The following is a 22,705-nucleotide window of genomic DNA, read 5'->3' on the forward strand; positions in this document are numbered from 1 at the left end:
CAACCTGCAGCCCCCCCCCAGACCTCCGCAGCCCACCTACCAGCTTCACCCCCAGGAAAGCCCTCTCCATGCAAACCTGAGCCCCGGTTGACACTCGCACAGCCCAGCATAGCGTCCAGCATGCTCTGCAGGCTCCAGGGCACATCCCGAGCCACTCTCTCATTGAGCCCCATTTCACAGGTGGGAAAACTGAGGCCAATTGCCAGGAGGGGACCCAACAGAGGCCGCAGAGTCCATCAGTGCCAGGGCCAGAATTCAAGCCCCGGTCCAGCTGACTTAAAAGTCTTAGTCCTCTGTCGCCCCAGTGAGTCTGGGCTGGTCTCTGGAAGGCACGTACAGAGGGGCCTCCCCTTCCGGGACAGGATGGGAGTTCTGTTTCCTGGATCTGCTTTCCCCTTGGCTCATGAGGCCATTTCAGAAGGTGTGGCTGATCGGAGACGTCCAACATTTAGAATTACTATGTCCCATGTCTCTCTTCCTCCTCCGCCCCCATTGAGTGATGTTGAAAGGAATGAGATGGCAGGTGGCTAGCTTACGAGTTTCAGAGAATAGGATTTTCTTTATGGAAGTCCATATCCGCCCACCCCATCACACAGCCATCTATCCCCTCATGTCATCGCCATTTAAATCCTTCAGCGGCTCCCCACTCTGCCCTTGAGATAGAACCCAGGTCCCTTTCCGCTCACGAGGTCCCGGCTTGCCACTTTGACCTCCTGACTCTTAAACAAGGCCAGCCCCTCCCCCATCTCAGGGCCTTTGCACATGCTGCTGCTTCTGTTAGGATGGTTCTTCCTCTGGTTCTTTGTATGATCAACTCCTTATCCTTCAGGTTCTAGATAACTGTCACCTGCTTGGAATGATCTCCCACCTTGCCCTTATCTAGAGAAGCCTTCCCCTAAACATCACCCAGAATATTTATTTTAAGGCACTCATCAAAATTTGCAATTATGCACTATGTAGTTGTGTCCTTGATTGCCATCTCTGCATTCTCCATGAGGGCAGGGGCTGTGGTGAGGGTCTCCGTGCATGGTTGTGTGCTGGAGGGGCTGCCTGCTGAGTGGGCAAGAGGGGATGGAAATCCAGCCACTCCACTCGCCAACTATTTGCCCTGGCAAAGCCCATGTCTGCCCAGAGGGTAGCTTTTCCTCCTTGTGCAGATACACGGAGGTGCCATATGATCTAGCAACAGTCTTGGCAGTGTCTGTCTGCTTTCCCGAGGTACATCCCAGAGTGACTCCCTGTGACCCCTGGGGTCTCTCACAGAAATACTCCCACAATGGGAAACCAGCTGGTTTCTGTGGCACAGACAAAAATAGGCAGCCCTGGAGCCTGGTCCAGGGGACCATTCTGTCCTCAGCCCACCCATCCTTGCCTTTGTGCCTCTTTGGGTCCCAGTTTTTCCATCTGTAAAATGAACTTTCTCTCCCATCACCTGCTAAGTATCCTCCTGCCCTCCTAAGGCAAATTTTTCTGTGCCCGTTATTCAGATGAGAGAGCAGGATGGCCAATGGTTGGGGATCTGGACAAGGTCGTGGCTGCCACAGGCTGCCTTACCGGCTTCTGCAGCTCCACAAGGGGTGGGTGGGGGCTCCCGGCCTCCTGTTGGCTCCTCCACTCACTCGGGCCTGGGGCTGGCCCTTATATGCCCGCACAGCTCTGGGGACACAAAGGGGGCACGGACGCCAGAAACCCGTCAATGTGTCATGTCACGAACAAATTGCGGTTTTCCTGCGGCCCTAGGCTAAGCCTTCCTTCTGGGGGGAGAGAGAAGGGGAAGTGGGGGGGGGGTGCTGGGGTCAGTGCCCAGGGGCGGGAGTGAGGGCACGGGGCACGCAGAGGCAACCACCTCTCGCGGAGCTGGAGGCGGGGTGGGGATTTCCGCTCACCTATAGGGTCTCACTCCAGCATTCCCCAAGGGCCATCCCAATGGCACAGAATCTACCCTGACTGCTCCTACTCCCAACTAAGACTCAGGAAGTGAAGGAAGGAGCTTAAGGGTGCAGTCTTCTGACCCTCTGCCACCCCCACTCCAGGCCTGGCATGGAGATGGCCGTGAGCCCTGGAGAGAGGAATTCTGGGCCCACCTAGGGAAGGGACACCGATGCTGCCCCATGGCCAAGGCCTGGCAGGTCCAGGGCTCCAGAGCGGGCTGCTCTGTCTCCTTCCAAGGCTGGTCCAGATGATGGTGGAGAAAACTTCATTCCTGCGTCATTCCTCTGCAGCAGGCGCTGTGGAACACCTACTCTTTGCTGGAGATACAGCCAGAAACAAAAGGAGCAAAGTCCCGCCTGGAGGGAGATGACCAGCAGAAATAAAATGCTGTGAAAACATTTTCATAGACACATTTTTTAAAAAAAGTAAAAAGAAATGAGTGAAATTAATTTTAATAGTATTGTTTATTTCATCTGATCTGTCTAAAACGTATCATTAACCTACAAGCAATATATGATTATCAATGAGATACTCGACATCTTCTTTCATACTAAATCTATGAAATCCACTGGCTTCCCGCTAAACTTAGACTCGCCACATTTCAAGAGCTCAGTCGCCCCATGTGGCCACAGGCCATTGTATTGGACAGCACGGCTCTGGACAGAGCAGGTCAGCACATGCTACAGCAAGTCAAAGGCTGATGACAAAGCAAGGAGGGGATTCAGGAGTAGAGAGAAGGGGTACACTTTCAATCTGGTGGTCAAGGAGGACTCATACTGGAGCCAGGGTGATGTTTGACCTGCAGGGGGAGAGGGAGTGAGCCAGGAAGATAACTGTGAAGAACCCACTGGGCAGAGGGAAGAGCGGGTGCAACGACCCTGGGGCAATATGTTCCAGGAATACCAGGAAGCCTGTCTGGTTGCAGGGAGGCATCAAGGGGGTGACTGACAGGTGCCGGTTACAGACTGACTTATTTTACAGTCCTTCTGCAGGTACTGGCTCAGACAACCCCTCCTCCAGGAAGCCTTCCTGACCCCCATATTGAGTAAGACACGGCTGCTGGGCTCCAACAGCCCCTGGCATGCCCTCTCCCAGAGTCTGAGACATGCTGGACTAGAACCGAACTTCTGGCATCTGGCGGTCTGTCTTCTAGATGGAGTCTGAGTGCCTGCCTTGGTGACATGGGGAGGAGGGGTGGTATTCTCCTCATTCACCTCCTGACCTCTGAGCCCTTCACCCTACAGCATTCATCCTGGTGACTTTAGACCCCGTTAGTCACCACACCACCGTTTTCACAAAATAAGCTTTTAATTGAAATATAAATCACATACAGATGAGGGCCTCGATCACAAGTAGGCTGGATGAATTTTCACAAATTGAGCCGTCCCTGCCAGTCACTGCCCTCCAGGTGACCAGTATCCTGACGGCTAACATGAGGGGCCAGTCCAGCTTGCTGTTGTGGAAATGGGATGGCTCGCGCCTGCTCTCGTGTGTGGCTTCCTTCACACTTTCATCTGTGAGTCATCTACACCATGAGAGCAGAGGGTTCTTCCTGCTCCGTTACGTGGCCGCGCCACTGTTGGCTTATCCATGCTCCTGTCTTAGCGGTACCGGGCCTTCCAGTTATTGGCTCATATGCATAAAGGGGCTCTGAATAGTCTCATCAGGTCTTTTTGTGGACACGGGTTTACCTTCCATTTCTCTTGGGTAATGGGAGAGGGAGGAGAGAGGAGGGCATCCTATGAGTGTGCATGCTCAGCTTGCCTCGGTGCTGCTACTCTTCTCCCTTCTGGCGCTGTTGTTGGCGCCCCCGCAGCCGTCAGGGAGGGTACCGCTGCCCGCATCTTCAGCAGCACGGGGCATTTTTAAGACGTTAGTTTGAGGGGTGGGGAGAGCAACAAGCATGTGCTGCGTGCAAGGCACTGACGGGTGTGAGATCATCCAGTTCCCGCAGGGCCTTACACTGAGCAGGCACCGGGACACTGCAAAGGGAGGCCACTGGCCTAGGAGTCCGGCCAGGCTGTCAAACTTTATCCAGCCCTCGCCATTTTGACCTCTCTGGGCCTGGCCTCTTGGAAGGGAGGAAATGCTTTCTAGTTTCTGGTCTGCCTTATTTTCCCCAATTCCTTCCAAACCCTACCCCAAGAAGACTTTAATGCAAAGCAGTTTCCCAGGCACCTGCAAAGCCCCTCATGCACCAAAGTTGAGTCAAGAACTGGACTTGATAGAGAAAGGGATTGGTTGAAATACAGATCTCACGGGCGCATCTCTGCAACCTTGACTCAACTGGCCACTGATGGAGAGCCTGCGAACTGGCATGTTTAATGAGCCTCCAGGGCCATCTGAAGTGCTTTCCTCTTGAGAGCCCGGGGGAGAATATAGGGAGCCAAGGAGGGGATTAGAGCAGAGAAGGGTCTTGATGAGGGAAAATATCCCTGGGCTTTAGCTCCTAGAGTGAAAGCTCTGGAGCCAGAATTCTTGGATTCAAATCCAAGAATTTAGGAACTTAGGGAATGACATGCCTTGAAGAACCACAATTTTCCCATCTGCAAAATGAGCTCTTAACACAAGTGTCCAAGGCATCTGGAAATGTAGCTGTGAGGACAGGCTCTTGGAATTGGACTTTAGGACATCAAGGAAGTAGGGAGAAATATCAAGAGTATCAGAGAAATTCAGGTGATGGCGAGATTCCTTGGAGGCCGTCCCAGAGATACCTGAGTTGAGAATGACTGGCAAGAGAGAGAGGGGTTGTGTGGTCTTCATTTCACAGGGTGGGCTGCCTGGAATTCCCCAGGAGCTCAATAGCTGTGGGCCCCAGATCAAAAACCTGTCTCTGCTCCCTACTAGCTCTGTGACCTTGAGTCAGTCACTTGCCCTATCCGGACCTCCGTTCCTTGAAAGGAGATGATGCATTCCGCTGCTGAGTGAGGTGTGAAGAAGTAAGGAGGACACTTGGATTCAGGCAGACGGGTTCAAATCCCAGCTGCACACGTACACATGTCCTTGGGCTGGTTGCTTCATCTCTGAGCCTCTACTTCCTTATTGAGGGTGGAGAGTCTTGGACCATGAGCAATGCCCATGGGCCCAGAACCTCCATCATTGCTTCCCCAGGGGGTCACTCACAGTACAGGGCACCCCTTGGCAGCCTATCCCCCATTTTCTTCCCAGCATCAATGCAGAGAATGTTGAAATGAAATTTGAGATCTAACCCATTTCCCAGATGGGGAAACCGAGGTCCGGAGGGGAAATGTGGTTTGTCCAGGAAGCTCAGCATGTGCCCCTGGTAGTGTCAAGATAAGAACTCAAGCCCCCTGACTCTAACAGCTTTGAGCCTTGGTTTCTCCTATCTGTGCCCAGGACCTAGCAAGAATGGCTGGGAGCTGTAGGTGGCCATGGGAGTGCTGTGTGCACATCCAAGGGCGGGACAGGGGGAGTGGAGAGGGCGTCTCTGGCATGCCTAGGGTCAGACATCAGTCACCCATGGATTACCCAGGCCTGCATATCTGCCAGGCCTGACTCAAGGGTGTCATTGTCCCAGGGCCTAGGCATGACGAGTGATGGGATTAGGGCTGACAGTGAGGGACAAGGGGACGGCCCTGGCATCCGGTAGAGGGGAGGGGTGAAGAGAGTCCTCCTTCTTCTGTGGCATGGGCCTGGGCCAGGCTGGGACTCGGGCCAAGCTGCCAGGGGCATATGGGCTCCAGGAGCACTGACCTTCTGGCCAGGCCTCTCTGACCACTCACAGACACCTGTGCTCAGACAGGGGCCCCTCCCCCTCACAGATGCACCCAGATCCCCCTCCCCAACATGGAATCAAAGACATTGTAACAGACGCACACACCACGTGGACATTTGGCCACCACCTTGATCATTTCCAGGGCTGGAGCACCTAGAAACCCCTGATAAACATTTTTCCCCAAAACTTACGGATGTATTTTTTATATAGTCCAGCAAATGATACTGATTTTCAGGGTCCCTTTATTTTAAAATGTGTTTTTTATTTAATGATAAATAATCATCCATTTATTTCTAAAAGGAGTCAATTTAAAGAATGGTGTTAGTGTCACTTCCAGGAGGGGTGATGGGGCAGATATGACAAAACCCAGCCGCTCCCCTGGGGCTGTCATCACTGAGCACTGAATGCATGCTACATACTTTCCTTGATTTATTCATTGAATCCTCACAACAACCCTCCTGAGCTTGGTTCTGTCCTTGTCCCCACTTTACAAGTGAGGAAACTGTCACGAGCGGGGAAGCAAACCACCGTGACGTTTACAGTTTACATGCTCCCTACAGAAACCAGGGCGCAGAGAGAGAGGTGAGTCACTTGTCCAAGGCACACAGCAGGGAAGAACAGTTAGGATTTGAACCCAGGCAGGTTGACCCCAGAGCCTCACTTGCAATCAGGCTGCTCCCTGTCAGTACTGGGGGCCAGTCGTTTACGTCTCTGAGCCTCAGTCTCGTCATCTATGATATGGGGACTGTCCTTACCTCCCTCAGCCACTGCGGGGTGTATAACTTGTGGTGTGCGGGGAACCCTGGGAGCACACTGGTGTTCTACAGGCTCCTTATGAATGAACTGGAGGATTCTCAAGTTGCCAAGATTTGAGAGCCTGCAGCTAAGGTGGGATGGAAGGAGCTTTGCACCTCCCTAAACTGTATGACCCTGGGCAAGGGAGTTGATCTCTCTATGCTCCAATTTCCTCATGTGTGAAGTGGAATGGCAAAGACTACCCCCCCCTCCGCCCCGCCAAGGTATGGCATGGATTAAGTGAGATGGTACAGGTAAGGCTCCCAGGCATGGCGTTCAGCAGGTTCTCAGCATAGACTCAAATTGTCACCAGGCTGTCACCAGCTTCCCTTAGGACCCAAGCTGGTCCTAGACCTCGAAACCCACCAAAGAAGAAAACCTCATGTTGATTTGCTACAAATAAAGAGGTCAAAGCATCAGATGTTTTTAAGGGCCTTTTTCCTGTTTATTGCCAAGGCCCAGCCCAGACCTGACCCACTTCCTCCCTGCCAAAGGAAGCAGCCACCGGTGGCAGGGGGCCTGGTCCACCGACTCAAATCAGGGGCTCCTCCATGGAGTGCAGCCAGTTGGTGGTGTGCGGGCAGCTGGCAGGTGAATCCCGTCTCCCGGTCAGTCTAGCTTCAAGTCCAGCACCAGGGCATTCTGGGAGGAGGTAAAGGGCCAGGTGGGCTGGAGGGAGGAATTATGGGGACCCACTGCAGGGTGGCCAGAGATGGAAGCCAGCGTGGAGCTCAAGAACGAAGGATGAACGAGACTCACCTTGGGACACTTCACCTTTCTGAGCCTCAATTTTCTCAGTGATCAAATGGGGACAAACACACCTCCCAGAGTAGAGAGGATGAATAAGAAAAGTGTATAATGCTTTGTGTAATGCTTGGCATACAATGTAAAGCTAATATTTATTGAGTACTTTCTGTATGCCTTAGGTGAATTATCCCAGTGAATCATCACAACACTGAAGGCTATCCAATCTAGCGTCCTCATTTAAAAAAAAAAAGAAAAAAAAACAGAAAAATAGAGGCATAGAGAATGGTGAAGCCATTTGCCAGAGGTGGCAGAGAAAGAACGCAGCTGAGTTCAAGCTTCCCCCAGGAAAGGAACATTAAACTGATGGCCGCTGCCCTCAGCCCTGTTCCCTCCAGCCTGAGAGAGGCAGACTTTGCTCTTCATAGGCCAAAACAATTGACTGATAGGGCCTCCCCCAGTTTCTTTCCTCACCTCTATTATGTCCAGCTCTGCTAGGTTGTAATTCATGTTCAGGAAATCCGGAAGGGGGAGCCCGACTCGGAGCACATCTGAGAGATACAGTAAAAATCATTTCAGATTTGCTGCTCTGCAATTCAGGAGCAGCAGCCTGGAGGAGAGTAGAGGGAAATGGTGCAGTGATTGATTCATGATGTCTGCCAGCTGCAGGGCACAGCGAGCTTAAGCCTCAGCACCAGGCGTTTACAGCCCAGCTCTGGGGCTAGATGGTGTGGGGGCAAAAGTCAGTCCAAATGCGGAAGGGGCCTTTGTCTGTGATGACTGCGTTTCCTCACAGGTTCAGCAATGACCATCCCCTTTCTTTAGCCTCCCCCACCTGGGGTCAGTGAAGGAATGTTGAGATCACCCAGGCAGTATCCCTTCCTGCTTAAGGTACTTTTGGCACCAGCAAGTTCAAAGCCTGTTGGAGCCCTCACCATTGACGACTGGGACATAGGCTTCTCGGAGGAAATCAGTGATGAAGTCGCTCAATTCCTCCTCCTGGAGGTGGGAGAGAAGGAGAGAAAATGCCCACATCCCATCATTCCAGACAATTCAACAGAACTTTTCAGCACCCACTTCAACTAAGTCCAGGGCCATCAAATAATTTGCCCAGCTAGCATAAGTGTTGAACCTGACTCTGAAGACAGAGGCTGATGCCCTTCCCCTCTGCTAGACCCTGCAGGTGACACGTGGGCCTGGGCATGGTGCAGACACAGAGGAGTTCAGGAGACACAGGGTGGCCATGATCACTACTCCTGCTCCTGCAGAAAATTCAGCTTTAGTCATCTATTCACAACTTCTCTGCACCTCCAGCTCCCCAGTTGTGGAAGTAAAATATAACACCACTTACTCTTCCATGAAGATTTGATGAGTTTGAGTCAAACTTATAACACAGAATAAGTGTTCAGTGAGTGCTGTTGTTCTTGCTGCTGCTGTTTCTATTTACTTATTTAGCACCTGCTAGGTCAGGTTTCAGGTTAGGTCCTGACACTACAAAAACTAATGAAAATAACAACTGGGTCAACTAAGCCAACTAGGGCTGCCACTATGTATGCCAATGCTTTCAAAATCAATCCAGGGAGATAGGTAGGATCTATCCAGAAAATATAACGGGGACTCACAGTCTAAAAGGACTTTCCTAAGGTCACCCAGCAAGTCAAGAGCCCACAGTGACCTTCTTTATTCATTCTGCCTCAACTTCAGGAGCTTCCCTACAATCCAAGGGAGAATAGGCCTAGTCTTATCCACAAGCCAGACCAGGCAGAAGCACCTGGGACACTTACACTGAAGGCACCAATGGATGAGGACTCCCGGGACAGGGTCCGTAAGCTGTGCAGGAGAGGAAAACGGGGGGAGGGGGAGCGGTCAGAGTCTCTGGCCCTAGAGAAAAGGGATCCCAAATACTCCCAGCCTCTCCCTGATGCAGAAGTCCCCCCTACAGCCTTCAGAACAGGCATTCCTAATTCTCTGCTTACATGTTCCCTATGATGAAGTGCTCACCCATTCTGTCCCCCACATTTCAAATATTGGACTTTCCTGTATATCCATTCATGGGTCCAGATTCTTCCATTTGGGGCCCCCAACCATGTCTCTGACTCCTGCACAAAGCTACAGATGCAGAGATTTGTAGCCCAACTCATCAACCCCAGATCCTTGCAAGAAACAGAATTGAGACCCGCCCCCTCCCCGTACAGTCTCCAGCAGGCACTAATACACACTGGCACTGGAGCAGCCATACGATCATCTGTCTTCCCAATATCTGCTCTCTATTCCAATAAAGACTACCTGCCCCCCATTTTACATTCTCATTCCAAGGCATTCAGGTGGGACTGACCCCAGAGCCCCCAGGGTGTGCACATGACCTTGGCCTGGCCAATCAGAGCATTCCAACTCTCCAGGTCACCGCTTAGCTTGGGTGGTCATGGGATCCATGGGACCCATGCTAGATCAATAGGAAGCAGCCTTGTTAATTTTGCTAGAACTATTAGACAAGAGGCCTGTCTTGTTGGTGTCCATCTCTGGAAGAAGGCACCTGAGAATTTAGTCTGCAAAGTGGACTACACAGACCAAGGGAAGAAGCAGACAAATTCTTAAGAACGCTGCTCACCTAGTCTGAGTCATGTCTGAAAGTACTTTTCAATTAAATGAGACAAAAGATTCCCTTTGAGCCTAAATCAGTTATGTTTGGAATTTTCTCTTGCAATTGAAATAATCCTGACCTAAATACAAGACAGGTCAAAGATGAGGCAAACACAAAAATTAATGAGCTACTTACTGAATGCAAAACTGGGGTGTTGGCATGGAATAATAAATATAATGCATGTATCCGGTGCCTCACATGTAGACAAAGCTCTACAAATGCTGGCTGCTATTAGTATAAGGAAGGCTTCCTGGAGGAGGTGGTATTGAGGTGAACACTGACTAGGAGGTGGCATTTGGACAGCATAGGCAAAAGGGTATTACTGGAAAAGAGGACGTGGCCCATTGGGCTTGTGCACAAGCCTAGTGGAAATGTGGGGGCAGCAGCAGGAGAATCTGAGAAGGACCTGAGGGCCAGGCATGATCTGGGAAAAGATTATGCAGGTCATGGGAAGCCGTTGAAAGTTCTAGAGCTGGCATAGTGACCAGAGCAGCCTGGCAGTACAATCAATGCTGGATGGATCCGAGGGAGGCCTTGGAGCAGGAAGCCCCAGAGGTGTTGGAAATGCCCATGCAGTGGTACAGGGATGCCAACTTGGGCAGCAGATTCTTACCTGTTCATAGAGGTTGTCATCTGCAGCCGGTTCTTACTCACTGAGAATTGGATTTTCAGGTTGAAGTGCTGATGTGTGGAGAAGCAAGGAGAAGATAGTGGGTTACCCATTAGAGCTGGAAAAAACAGAGGCTTTACCGCCTTCCCAGCACAACTTCAAACAAAGCAGGGCAACTCCTCTCTGCCCATCTCACTTTCAGAAACTAAAACCATCAGTGTCCCCTTGGCCCCAGCCCAGGCTCATTCCCCCATCCCTTACCTGGTTCAGAATTGCATCCCCCAAATATCTGGCATGTTTGTCGATCCCTACACCACCTTATTGTTCCAGGTTTTTGCACAACCTGTGTGAGACCTTTGTCTGAAGTGCCCCCCATCACCAGCCTTCCCAATATCAACCTCTTCTCTGAACTACTTGACCTTTGACATATAGCTCAGGTATCACCTCCACCGGGAAGTCCTCTGAGATTTCCTCAAACTGGAATCAGGGTCTCTCCCTGGATGGCCCCATTGCTGCCCTTACAAATACTAATGAATGTTGTGGTAGGAGGGGGCAGTGAAGAGAAAGGGGTGGGGAGAAAGGACGGAAGAGAAAGAAAGGAGGACTAAACTACTGATCAGCAATTTCTTGCTCTTTCTAGCCTTGCAAAGTTTCAGCAGCTGAACCAAGTTTCGGGCATCACCTGACAGTGTCTAGGAAGTTAGAATCACACAATAGTGTTTAACTAAGAACTCTTCTGTTCATACTTATCTATCAGTTACAGTCCCACCTTCCAGCCTTGACTACCCACAATGCTGGACTTACATGCAGAAAAGATTCTACTTACAAGTTCCAGAAGAAAAAGGGATGCAGGCGCCTTGCCCCGCCGCTTAGTAGCAAACATCTCCAGGGTGCCATGGAAGTGCATCAGGCTCTTGCCTTTCTTCATAGTGACCTTGGGGGGCTTGTTTATCTTGATCTTCGTCACCAAGGGCTTTGGCTTGGGATAGGTCTCAGACACCTACGGAAACCAGGAAACCCTTCAGGGCCACCCCTCAAACCGGTAGCTTCAGTGAAACCAGGAGTCTGTCATGAATTAGGTGATTCTACCTCGGACACAGGAAGGACAACATGCAAAGGCTGGGACACATCTAACAAGAAATAAGAGGAACAAAGCAGACAACTAGGCTATTTCTATACTGGACAAAAGGTCAGAGTACTTTTTGGAGGCATATGGAAGATTCCACACTGGAAAGGGAGATGAGCCATTGAAAAGTTGCTCCCAAGGCCCTCATCCCTTCAACTGCAGAGCAGGGCAGCGCAGGGCACGGTGAGCATGGGTCATTGGGCCACTCACTTCAGGGATAAAGTTGGCCAATGTCGCAGTGGTTAGTGAGCGCAACTTCCCAATCTACAAAATGAAAGTCAAGGTTAGGATTACTTAAAGGCCTTCCCTGGCCCATCCTAAAAACATTTCATCTGATTCAATAAGGTATCCCTTCATTAAAACACTCACTGCTCTGTGATTAAGTAGATAATAAGCTCCTTGGGAACCCGGACTATGATGTTCCAATGCCCATCGCACTTAGCACAAGGTAAAATACTGAGACAGTGTTGCTGGATGAAAAAGGAGGCAGATAGATGGAAAAATGGATAGATGCAATGGATGAAAGTGGTTTGTGTAGCTGAATCCATGGATGGATAAAAAGATGAGGACTATGTATAAACAGATGAGTGGGTGGAAGATGGATGGACGGATGGATGGATGGATGGATGGATGGATGGATGGATGGATGGATGGATGGGTGGATGGATGGATGGGTGGATGGGTGGATGGATGGTGGTTACGAGGAGAGATTGGGGTAGGTGAACTGATGAAAGAAACCCAAACCAGCGCTGGCATCTCACAGTCCTCATGTTTATCCCAGGATAGTCCGCAGAATGAGCACGCCGGACAGGGACTGTCACTACAGGAAGCAGAGGCAGGTGGGAGGGGCACACTGGAGTGCTCACCTTCGTTTTCTTAATATTCACATCAAAAGACGTCTGCAGAAGGGCAAGCTCTGCTGTGAGGAAGGCAGCTGAGAGCAGCAGCTGTGAGGAGCCTTCAGCATACATCTCAGGGAACTCGAGGGCCTCCCCTGAATCGGCAAGCTTAATGGCGTTGCCCTTCTTCTGCTGTACCTCAGGCTGAGGGACAACCAAGAGACTCAGCCTTGACCACAAACCCATCAGCCATGTCAGGGGAGTCTCAGTCCTTGGTGCCCAAACCAGCCCCAAGTCAGCAAGTCATTAGATCCAGCGCCAGCCACGGCAGCCCAGCCCTCCCAGAGAGAGGCCTGAGGATGAGGCCGTCACCAGCCACTGGTACTTCTCCCCAGGATCGCATCCATAACCTCCGTTAACCTGACCCTCGTGTCTGCAGAGTGTGATTTCTCTTTTACTCGCAGAAGGAAGTAAGCAAGATGGGGGCCTGGGAGACCCACCCTGGGAGAAGACTTCACAGCTGATGACTTTTGGGGATTTTTCTTCCCATTATTGGAGGCTGCATCTCACCTAGTCACCTGGGGGCTTTGGTAAGGACTCAACTCTGCTACCATCTCACGGTGGGACCCTGGCCAAGCCCTGCCTCCCCACTGGGCCTCAATGTCCCTCTGTGCTATGGCAGGGTGCAACTGGGTGAGCACGCCACAGAGCAGACAGCCTTGGGCGGAGGTGAGTGTAGAATCGGCAGTCCTGGAAATCAGTTCAGGATTCAGGGTTCGTGCTGACAGCAGAAAGAGAGCGGGGCCCCAGTGTCAGGGAACTCGGTCATGGGGGCCCAGGTCAGCCAGACCTGGGTGGTCCTCCCATCCTCCACAGCCCCACACCTCCATAGTCCAGCCACCTGCGCTGGCAGGAGCAGCCCACATGCCCAGGCCGGTGTGCTGAGAGTGCAGCCCCCACACCCCCCGGCACTTACACTGAAGTCCACTTGGATGTAGCTGGTCATGGGGGTCGGGATGGACGTCAGGGCATATTTGACAGTGCCCATCTGGCCCACAGGCATGGGGACTGTGCAAAGAGGAGTTTCCATCAAAGAGGTGCCAGGCTGGGGGGGCTGCCCAGAGAAGTCAACACCAACCAGATGCCCCCTGAGCCTGGCCTAGGCAAGTGAGCCTCAGTAATTGCACACAGGATGAAGGCCGTGCTGCCTGACCTGAACGTCACACTCCCACCCCCAGCGCAGAGCTTGACAGGTCACCGGGGGTTGTCACGGCTCAGTTCACACACACTGGCAGGGACAGGGTTGTCACCACTATTCAGACACCAGACCCGGGCTCAGACCACACTGCTGAGGACATGAACCACATTTTCTTCAGTCCAAGCCACTGGCCTTTCCTCTCCCCCACATGGAGGGGAGTCCTGTGGACCCCAAGATGATGGAGATAGCACATCACTTTGGCAGAACAAAAATCGGGTGTCACCACTGTGGGGAATACTCGGAGTGCAAGGGAGTATGACTACTCCCTTGGCTGCAGTCCCTCGAGTCTGGGGAGGGATAGATGGAATGTTGGAAAGAGGGCTGAAGGGTGAAGACCCCAGAGTCCCGCAAGACCTCAGGATAATAGGGGGATTGTCGACACATGATGCCGGACCGCCTCTAGTCCCAAGGCCAGACCAGAGCAGACACTTCTACCCAGAGTGGGCACCCGAGTCTGGCCATCCTGATGTCCCTGAGCGGGAGCGAGGCACAAGGGCTCCACTCACGGTTCAGGTTGGCCCACTTCTTGTTCACGTAAGCCAGGACTGCGTCAATGGCTGGACACAGCTGGAAGCAGAGAAGGCACTGGGCTGAGGGGACCCTGGCATGGAGGGCCTACTTCTCACATCTGAGTGGTACTCCATGGGGAGTCCCAAGAACCCTGGCGGGACAGGGACCAGGGGAACCGAGGCCACGTGTCATATAGAAAATCAATGGTAGACACTGGACTAGAAGAGATCCCCCGACCACCACCTACAAAATCCATGTGAACATCTTCTCCAGGGCCTGATAATCAAGGCAGAGTGGACAAGTTGTGAAACACAGGCTGCCACATCCTCTTCCCCTACCCAGAGCAGACATCACTAGCTGATCACAGCATTTCTCCCATTGAGCCACAACCTCAGAATCCTCCTCAGCTCCTATTACCAGGGTCAGCACATGAGATAAATGCACTGGTCAGCCCTGGTCTGAGCATTCCCAAGGTCAAGGGTTAGAAGCTTGTCCAAGCACTCACCATGCCAGGGAGAACTTTGTGTAGGGTGCTGTCCAAGATCTTGCTGACCACTTTAACCATGCTGGGCACAGAAGATGGCACAGGGGCATCAATGGCAGGAAGTTAGGTAGGGACATGCAGGGACATGGTTAAGGAAGCATAGTGCTCAGGAAGTGGGGTAGCAATGTGGACCCAGACATCCTCCCCATCCAGAAAGCCCCTCACTTTTTAGGCAGGTTGGTCTTCACACTGGACACAATGACCTCACAACCTTCACTCTTGAACATGGGGAGCCCCGTCTCCTCGTCCTTCAGAAACCGGTCAGTCGCTGTGATGTTCAAGACAACTATGATCTCCATGTTTCCCCCTATTAAACTGAAGGAGGGGGCAGCCAGGCCTCATGAGCATCTCTGCCACTGTGGCCACTGTCCTGCCTGTTGTGTCTACAACCCCAGCAGCTCTGAGAGTGGGGAAGAGGGGGGCCACCCCCCAGGACAGAAAAGGGGATGAGACCTGAAGGTCACACAACCGGTCTTCCCTCTCCCCTCTTCCTTTGGTAAATTCCTACTCATCCTCCAAAATCCTGCCCAGCTGTGATCATCTCCCCTGAGCTCCCTTCCGTCTGCCAAGGGTTATCCCTGAGTCTATGGTCATCTGTGCTCAAGTTTGGTTCCCAGAAAAGGTGGGAACCAAGTCTGCATCATCTTAGACCGCAGTGCCCAAGGGATAACAGCTGGCGCTCAACACGTGCGTGTAAGACAAGCAGGCCTTCTCCTCCTCTGCCACGCCTGCCAGGCTCACCTCTTGCCCGTGATGGTCATGCCTGTGGACACACACTGGAAGATGCCCACCCCGGGCACTAGGTTCAAAGTGATCACTGGCACGAGCACATCCTTCACCTTCACCCTGCAAGGCAGCAGAGATCGCCAACAGTGAGGACTGAGACCCAGGCCCCAACACACTCCACGGCCACCCCTGTTCCAGGGATAAGCCTGTCTCATGGGGCCATCCTTCAACTCAAGCAAGAGACTGGATGAGAACTGCACGAAAAGCAGCCGCCAGGTGTGAGTTGGGACACCTGCTTGATGTGTGACCTTGGGCTGTTCCCTTCCTTTCTGGGGGTCTCAGTTTCCCCACTGACAAAATGAGAAGCTTTGCTTAGATTAGGGTTTCTCAACAGTACTGTAGACATTTGGGGAAAGATAATTCTTTGCTGGGGGGAGCTGCCCAGTGCATTATAGGAGAGTTAGTAATGTTCCTGGACTCGACCCTCTAATGGCACTAGATGTGCCCCCCTCCCCACCCCACATGTTGAGGCAACCAAAAATATCTTCAACATTTGCGAGATGTCCCTTGGAGGCAAGATCACTCCTGGCTGAGAACCATCAGTTGAGATCTAGGATGACAAAGGCCAACTTCCACCTGCTCGTCTGAGCCCTGGGCGGACATCACCACCTGTCATGGCCCCATTTACTGCTCAGTCCAGAGAGTGCCCAGAGCCCTCCCTGCCCGTCACCCAGCAGCCCCTCCCCATCAATGCCACATGACACTTGCCAGAGGACCTGCCCCTGTCATGAGATGATTTTGCCCAGGTCAGCTGTTTAAAGATTTTTCAATCAAGTTCATACACATTTTCTGAGCTGCTGCTGCATGCGGGAAGTTATGACTCTTTAACTCCACTTCCTCCTCCCAGTGACCATACTCACAACAGGACAGGAATTGTCCCGGGGATGACTGGGGAGACTGAGGCCCAGGCAGGCCCGTGGACTGCCTAGGTCACACAGCAAGCCAGCTGCGGGCGGGAAGTGGTGCCACGCCCTACCCCAGCCTGCTCCTGCCTCCTCAGGCTCTGGCGCGGCATTGCTCACCCCCCTTGGCCTTAACCTTGCCCAATCCCCTCCCGTCTCACTCGGTGATGCCCTTGATGGGCTTCTTGCCCGCCTCGGCTGCCATCTTCTCCAGGATATGGCTCTCATCCATGGCGTTCTGGACCTCTGGAAAGAGGGGAGGCCCGGAAAGACACTCAGCAGCGCCTCACTCCTGGGCTCTCAGCATCCCAGGCCCGAGCCGCTTACAAGTGGCACTGCTGTGTGCCCACAGTCGCGTGTCCACCTGGGGTGGGTGATGCAGTGACCCAGAGGTGAGTGAGGCCCAGCACCTTCCAGATTCACGGGAGACAGAGTCACTAGTCAAGACAGTGATAGCAGCGAGAGCCACGATACGCACAGGCAGCTGGAGAAGCCACATGAGGGGTTTGGGCCAGGGAGGGAAGAGCTGTGGAGCCTTCTAGAAGGGAGACATATCAGTTGGTATTTGTGGGAGAAATAGACATTTTCACCGGGAAGCATAGGGATAAAGAAGGCTCTTGGGAGCAGAGGACACAGCAAGGGCAAAGGTGGCGGAGGGGAAGGAGGTGCCTGGTGAGGCCAGAAGGATGCATTCAGCGTGACTGGAGGGTGGAGAGGGACAAAACTGGAGCAGTTTACAGAGGGCCTATCCTCAGGCCTTGAGCCCCAAACTAGAGTGCTGACTTTATCCTGTGGCCCATCTGATTAGGGAGTGCCTCTGGGAAGGTGTTAAAATGCAAATTCTGTGCCTAAAGCAGATGGTAATTCCCCAGGCCAGGAGGCCCGGCTCCAAATACCCCTTGCCAGAGATTCCTCCATTCTTGTCACAGGCTGATTCCCAGAGAGGGAACAAATAATAAACTGTCAGAGCTGTCATCAGCCCTTTATGCTGATGTGACTTCACTTCCCCCGGAGTCACAGAACTGGGGGTGGAGGAAGAATATAAATTTTACCAAATTACCTCCAGGGGATTTTTTTTTTAAAGATTAATTTTTTATGCATACAAGAACTGGAGTACAGACCAGAGGTGTGGGGGGGGGTGTGTGTGAGAGGATTCCCCCAGGGGATTTTAGTCTCATATTTCATTTGCTCCGCCAAGTAAGGCAGATTCACCCTATTTGACATTTTTTACATTTTTAAATTACAGATGAGCAAACAATAACACAGAGAAGATAATTGACTTGCCCGAGGTCACACAGCAAATTGTTGGCAGAGCTGGGATTTCATTCCTGTCTGTGACCCCACAGGCCACGTGTGCCCACCAACCTGTCACAGGGACAAAGAGGCGCTCCAAGGAATCCCCAGCTCTGGCTCCAACTTATGAGGGGACCTTAGCAAAAAACCCCATTTTCTCTAGGCCTGCTTCCTCCCGCTGTAAAATGGAAGAATAATAATAGCATTTTGCTCTTAAATTTATTTTGAATGTTCAAGGCTATGCAAACATGAGCAGTCACTACCTATCACCCACCCACTCTTGCACCCTCAACCCTGGCCCAGGCCTGGGCCTGCCAGCTCACCGCGGTTCATGAGGTCCATGCCCAACCGCAGCAGCACTCCGGGGTCAGCTCGTGTGCCAGTCAGCAGGCTGCACAGTGCCAGACACAGGATTGACAGCATGGCCCCACCTGTGCCAGAAGACTGGATTGGGTGTGCAGCCCACAGACGCCTGTTCCCCTGGGGCCCTCCCATGCTCCAGGGAAGATGCCCCCACCCCGGAGGATCTCAAGGGCCAGGAGCATTTGTACTCCCAGCTAGTTCAGCAAACCTCATTCCTGCCTTCTCCAGAGGAGTCAGAGAGCCCTGGAGTTCACTTCCCCTGCAGGTCGCGCCCCTCCTAACCCTCACAGGCACAGTGTGTTCACACCAGCCTGAGTTATGGTGGGCGGTGCGGCTGCAGTCTCCGGGAGTTCAAGTGTGGCTCAGTGCCTGGTGATGCTAGGGCTGCAGAGGGGATTCTGACCTGCTCCTGACTCTGGGAGCTCCCGCTGCAGTTTAGGGGTGGGGGAACCCCTGCTGCACCCCCTGACACTACTCCCAAAGGCACCCCCTCCTCCCCCAGCTCAGCCTCACTACCTCATGGACTCAGAAATCTCAACTCACAGCCACTTAAGGCCCCTTGAGACATCGCCTCAGCCCCAGGGATACTGAAGCACACGCCTTGGGGTCTCACTGCTAGTGCCGAGAAGACAGAATGTGGGCCTCTCACTCCAAACCCTTCAAGATCCTGGGAAAGCACCATCCCACTGCAGGCCCCCAGAAACCCATCCTTACTTACCAGGATCTGAGATTCTCCTGAGAGGCCAAGGGGTAATTTCAAGTTTGAGGGGCAGCTGAAAAGAATCAAGGCGGGAGGGGGACAGCACCTGTCGTGTGTCACAGAGGAGGGGACTTCCAGCAACACTCCTGCTGACAGCAGGTGCAGCCGCTGAGGGCTCCTTTGTCCACAAACAGAGATGGCCACCTACCGTGGGCTCCCAGCTCAGGCCACACCTGTGTGTGCGCATCATTCACTCAAGTTGTATTTACTGAGTGCCTACTATGCACAGGCTGGCTGGCTACAGGTACACGAGACAGAATCTTAAAGAGAAGCAATAAAATGGGATAGTGCGAGGTGACAAGTGGGTGGGAGGTGAGGCTAGCTGAGACCTAAAGTATGAGAAGGCGCCAACATATACAAAGCCTGGGCAGGGGGCCTCCTTGGGGACACAAGGGGTAAGTCTCAGCACTATGAAGCTATCAGCAGTCACTGCAGCACAAGTTGGATCCCCAGCCAGAGAGTTGACCCACATGGCGCAGCAGGCCTCTCTTGTCTCGCCCACTGCTCCCCTCAGCAGTGTATTTCAGTAGATCCACCTGTTCTGCTCCCCACTCTGTCTCTGGTGAATCCTCTCACCCTCCCACACCTCTGGTCTACACCCCACTTCTTAAGATTAATTAATTAATTAATTAATTAATAAAAGGTATGGGAGACCATTTGATCCTATAGTCAATATTTGCTCAATGAAAGCTATTTCCCTCTCATCCCATTCAGTTTTTAAATGTCTACCTAGACTTGAAAATAATCAATCTTAATGTTTTGTCAGCTCTATAAACACACATGCTGGGGTGGCCCACCCAGTGCCACAGCTCTGTGCCAGGGGCCCCTGAGGGCTTCAGTGCCAGGGCAGCAGAGCTGGAAGGAACGTGGTGATGGTCTCCTCCAGTCCCAGTCTCACTTCCAAGTGGAGAGACAGAGTCCTGAGATATTTTCTCCCCTCATAGAAAAATAAGTAGCTTGGGGTGTGGAGGGTTCTGGGACAAATGGGTTTTCTTTCTAACTGGGCTTGTGCATTAGCTGCCCTTCTCTCTTAGAATGCCCTCCCTCCACCCATCCATAGTCTTCTTATCACTCATATCTTCATTTCAGCCCCTGCCTCCTCTACCAGGAAGTCTCCCCTGAATGCCCAACTGTGTCCAGCCTCAAAGACCACAGTTGGAATCTGACTGCATACCTAATTCATCCCACCCCAAGATGAGTGCCTCCTGCTGCCCCATCCCCATCCTTGTTCTTAGTTCCCCTCCACCTGGAGTCCCTGCCTCCCTTTCTCTGCCTGGCAAATGCTCCTACATCCCCCCCACCCCCTGTGAGCCCAGCTCAGCCCTGAGCTCCTCCCTGTCCCCCCCAGCCTCAGATAGAGCCCAAAGAGACCCCTCCGATCTGCTGGATCTTACCTAAATCATACAACATCTGAAGTTTTCAGTGTCCAGTGGCTTCCTATGCAGCAGGGAGCACTGGGTGAGGGTCAGGACAAAGACTCAAGCCCTGGCCCTGCCACCCACTTGCTGTGTGGCCTCAGGCAAGTCCCTTCCCCTCTCGGGCCTCAAAGTTCTATTAAATGACAGGGCTGGACAAGATGCTTTCTGTGGAGAGTTCCTCAGTCGGGACCTGTCCTTACCGTGCTGAGCCCAGGACGTCCTGCAGATGACTGACCCCTGCCTCCCGACCCTGGGTCGAGGAAACCCTTATATTCAGGAGCCTGATTAGCTGCTTGGATAATTAAGGGCTTAATAAGGTCCAGATAATTATCTAGAGGCCTGAAGAACAGGAGCCCCGGGGCTCACGTGATGTTTCAGTCTGTTCCAACGTAAATAGCAGAGGACAAGGGGGCTGGGAGCCGGGTGGCTGCACAAGGGCAGAAGCTGGAGAGGGGATGCCATCACCACAGAGGGCATCAGGGCCCACGCTGCCCACTCCCCTAAGCCCCATGCCTCCCACAAGGCTGGGCACGCAGTAGGCATTCATCTGTTCCTTCACAAATGTTTATTGTACACCTACTGGATGCCAGGCCTGTGCAGGGTGCTAGGGCTGCCACAGTGAGCAAGGCAGTTGGGGGTACCTGTGCTGAGAGTTCTCCTGGAGCCCAAAGGGAGCTAAACTCACAAGTCACCAAGCGCAAAGCCAGGCCATCTCTGGGGATGAGGGTGACGGAAACCACTGAGCCAGGGGATAAAGTGGGGAGGGGGTGTCAAAGGGCAGAAGGTGTTGGAACTGGAGTCAGAGGGTCAAGGCAGCCCTGCCCGGCAGGGGAGGTGTGGTTCAGGAGTGGGGGCAACAAGTGCGAAGGCCTGGGAGCTGCTGGATGGACTGAGAGAGACTTGTGCCCCCTCAGGGGCTCCCAGGGGACATGGGAAGCAATGGCCTGTGGAGTATCGTCAGAGAGACCCTTCTGGAGAAGATGCCAGGAGGTGGTAAGTTCCAGGTGAAGGGGATTTCTCTCCAGGTCCAAATCCAGAGGACAGTGAATGCGCGGAGAACTCAGGGCCACGCCTCCAGCAACCCCATCGAGGGGCCAGAGCCCAGGTGCTCGGCTTCCACTCTGCTCTCCATGAGGCCCTCAGGGTTCTGGCCAGGGACACCTCGAGGGTGATCAATGGTCCCAGGGGGCCGCTGAAGGACTGAGGTTTGCCGCATCTACCCCGCAGGGAGCCACAGTTCTGGAAGATTAAGGAAGTGACTGCATCTGGGGCAGAGGGGGGCTAGGACCTACCTGAGTCAGCAGGGCCGAAGCCGGGTTGGGGCAGGGCAAGAGCAGGAGCCCAGACAGTCTCCACCCTGATCCGGAGGAGCCAGTCTACAGATAGCATCATTTTATCCCTTGGACCCACCCTTGACAGACAGAGGGACAAGCTGACCTCCCCACCACCACCACCACCTCCTCCTCCCTGAAAATCCATCCCAGTGTGCCTCTGGCCACCCGCCCCTCCCCACCTCCCTTCAGGGCCACCCTGAGTATTGGGAGGGAAGCAGACAGGGGTAGGTGGGGGGAACTGGACAAGAAGAAACCCACTTGCATGGCTTAGGGATCTGGGCCCCAGTCCCAGCCACTGCCCCATAAGCTATGGATCCTAAGATGGCTTCCTTGACCTCCCTGGGCTGCCCCCTCAGCCTCTTTATGATGGGGAGGGAACGCCATGTGCTGACAACAATAGTAATGAGGACCCATGCGCCATGCATTTGACCTGCCCTGTTCCCACCTGTCCTGTCCCAGCACTTTGCCCGCCCTCCTCTCCCCCAGGCAGCTTGTCTCTTGGGTCCCATGGCCAGGTCTTAGCTGCCTGCTATTTGCCAGGAAACCCTGGCCTGGCCTGGCCTCTGCTACTCAGCAGACTGAGCAACATGTTCTCTAGGGAGGTTCTGAAGCCTTCCAAATTTTCCTTCCTTGGGTGCTCACCCTCAGCCCTAGAGTTCACATCATTTCCTTATATCTTTTACTATAGTTAATATTCTTCATATTAAATGTCCCCTGTTTAAGCTACCATGTGGCTCTCACCTCCTGAGTGAGCCCACAGGGCACTACCCCTCTGACCCTCTCCGCAGCCAGTGCTCAGCAGGTTCCTAACTGAAGGGCTGAATGATGTCCCTTAGAGATTGGGGCAGCTCTCTTTGGCCAATCATGGCTACATTCTGGGCAAGAACTCGGATATTTGTCCCCCTACTTTTAAAAGAACATATATTATAGTGCCAGACCCATCCTGGCACAAACCAGATGTTTGGAAAAAGTGACTGGGGATGGATGGGTGGGTGGGCGGGTGGGTGGATGGATGGTTAGTTGGGTCTGATTAATGGAGGCGATGACCTTTTTCTAGGTTATTAGCTTCCTTTCTAGGCTGGATCTATGCCTCAAATTTTTGTTTCTTCCACGT

General features: G+C 52.9%; 1 protein-coding gene across 1 annotated transcript; it reads right to left on the minus strand.

Annotated features, from left to right (window-relative positions):
• Positions 1-7,072: 7,072 nt before the first annotated feature.
• Positions 7,073-18,139, minus strand: BPIFB6 (BPI fold containing family B member 6). Its single transcript, XM_037521171.2, has 15 exons — positions 18,040-18,139; positions 16,585-16,669; positions 15,477-15,581; positions 14,901-15,050; positions 14,697-14,757; positions 14,188-14,248; positions 13,400-13,491; positions 12,451-12,627; positions 11,795-11,848; positions 11,285-11,458; positions 10,462-10,529; positions 8,992-9,037; positions 8,143-8,206; positions 7,682-7,758; positions 7,073-7,105 (listed from the first exon to the last, which is right to left on the minus strand). The coding sequence occupies exons 1-15, from the start codon at positions 18,137-18,139 to the stop codon at positions 7,073-7,075; spliced, it is 1,347 nt and encodes a 448-aa protein (XP_037377068.1).
• Between the last annotated feature and the right edge of the window lie 4,566 nt (positions 18,140-22,705).

The sequence above is a fragment of the Talpa occidentalis genome, unplaced genomic scaffold (genome assembly GCF_014898055.3).
Source record: "Talpa occidentalis isolate TD23 unplaced genomic scaffold, MPIMG_talOcc4v2.1 talOcc4.10, whole genome shotgun sequence".
Taxonomy (NCBI): Eukaryota; Metazoa; Chordata; class Mammalia; order Eulipotyphla; family Talpidae; genus Talpa; species Talpa occidentalis.

What these genes read in the sequence shown, in the direction of transcription:
- BPIFB6 (XM_037521171.2), bottom strand. Translation starts at nt 18,139, where the DNA reads ATGCTGTCAATCCTGTGTCTGGCACTGTGCAGCCTGCTGACTGGCACA. An exon ending in AAGACCAACCTGCCTAAAAA is followed by an intron (nt 14,758 to 14,900) that starts GTGAGGGGCTTT and finishes TTCTGTGCCCAG; the next exon opens with CATGGTTAAAGTGGTCAGCA. An exon ending in CCCTTTTTCTTCTGGAACTT is followed by an intron (nt 10,530 to 11,284) that starts GTAAGTAGAATC and finishes TCCACACATCAG; the next exon opens with CACTTCAACCTGAAAATCCA.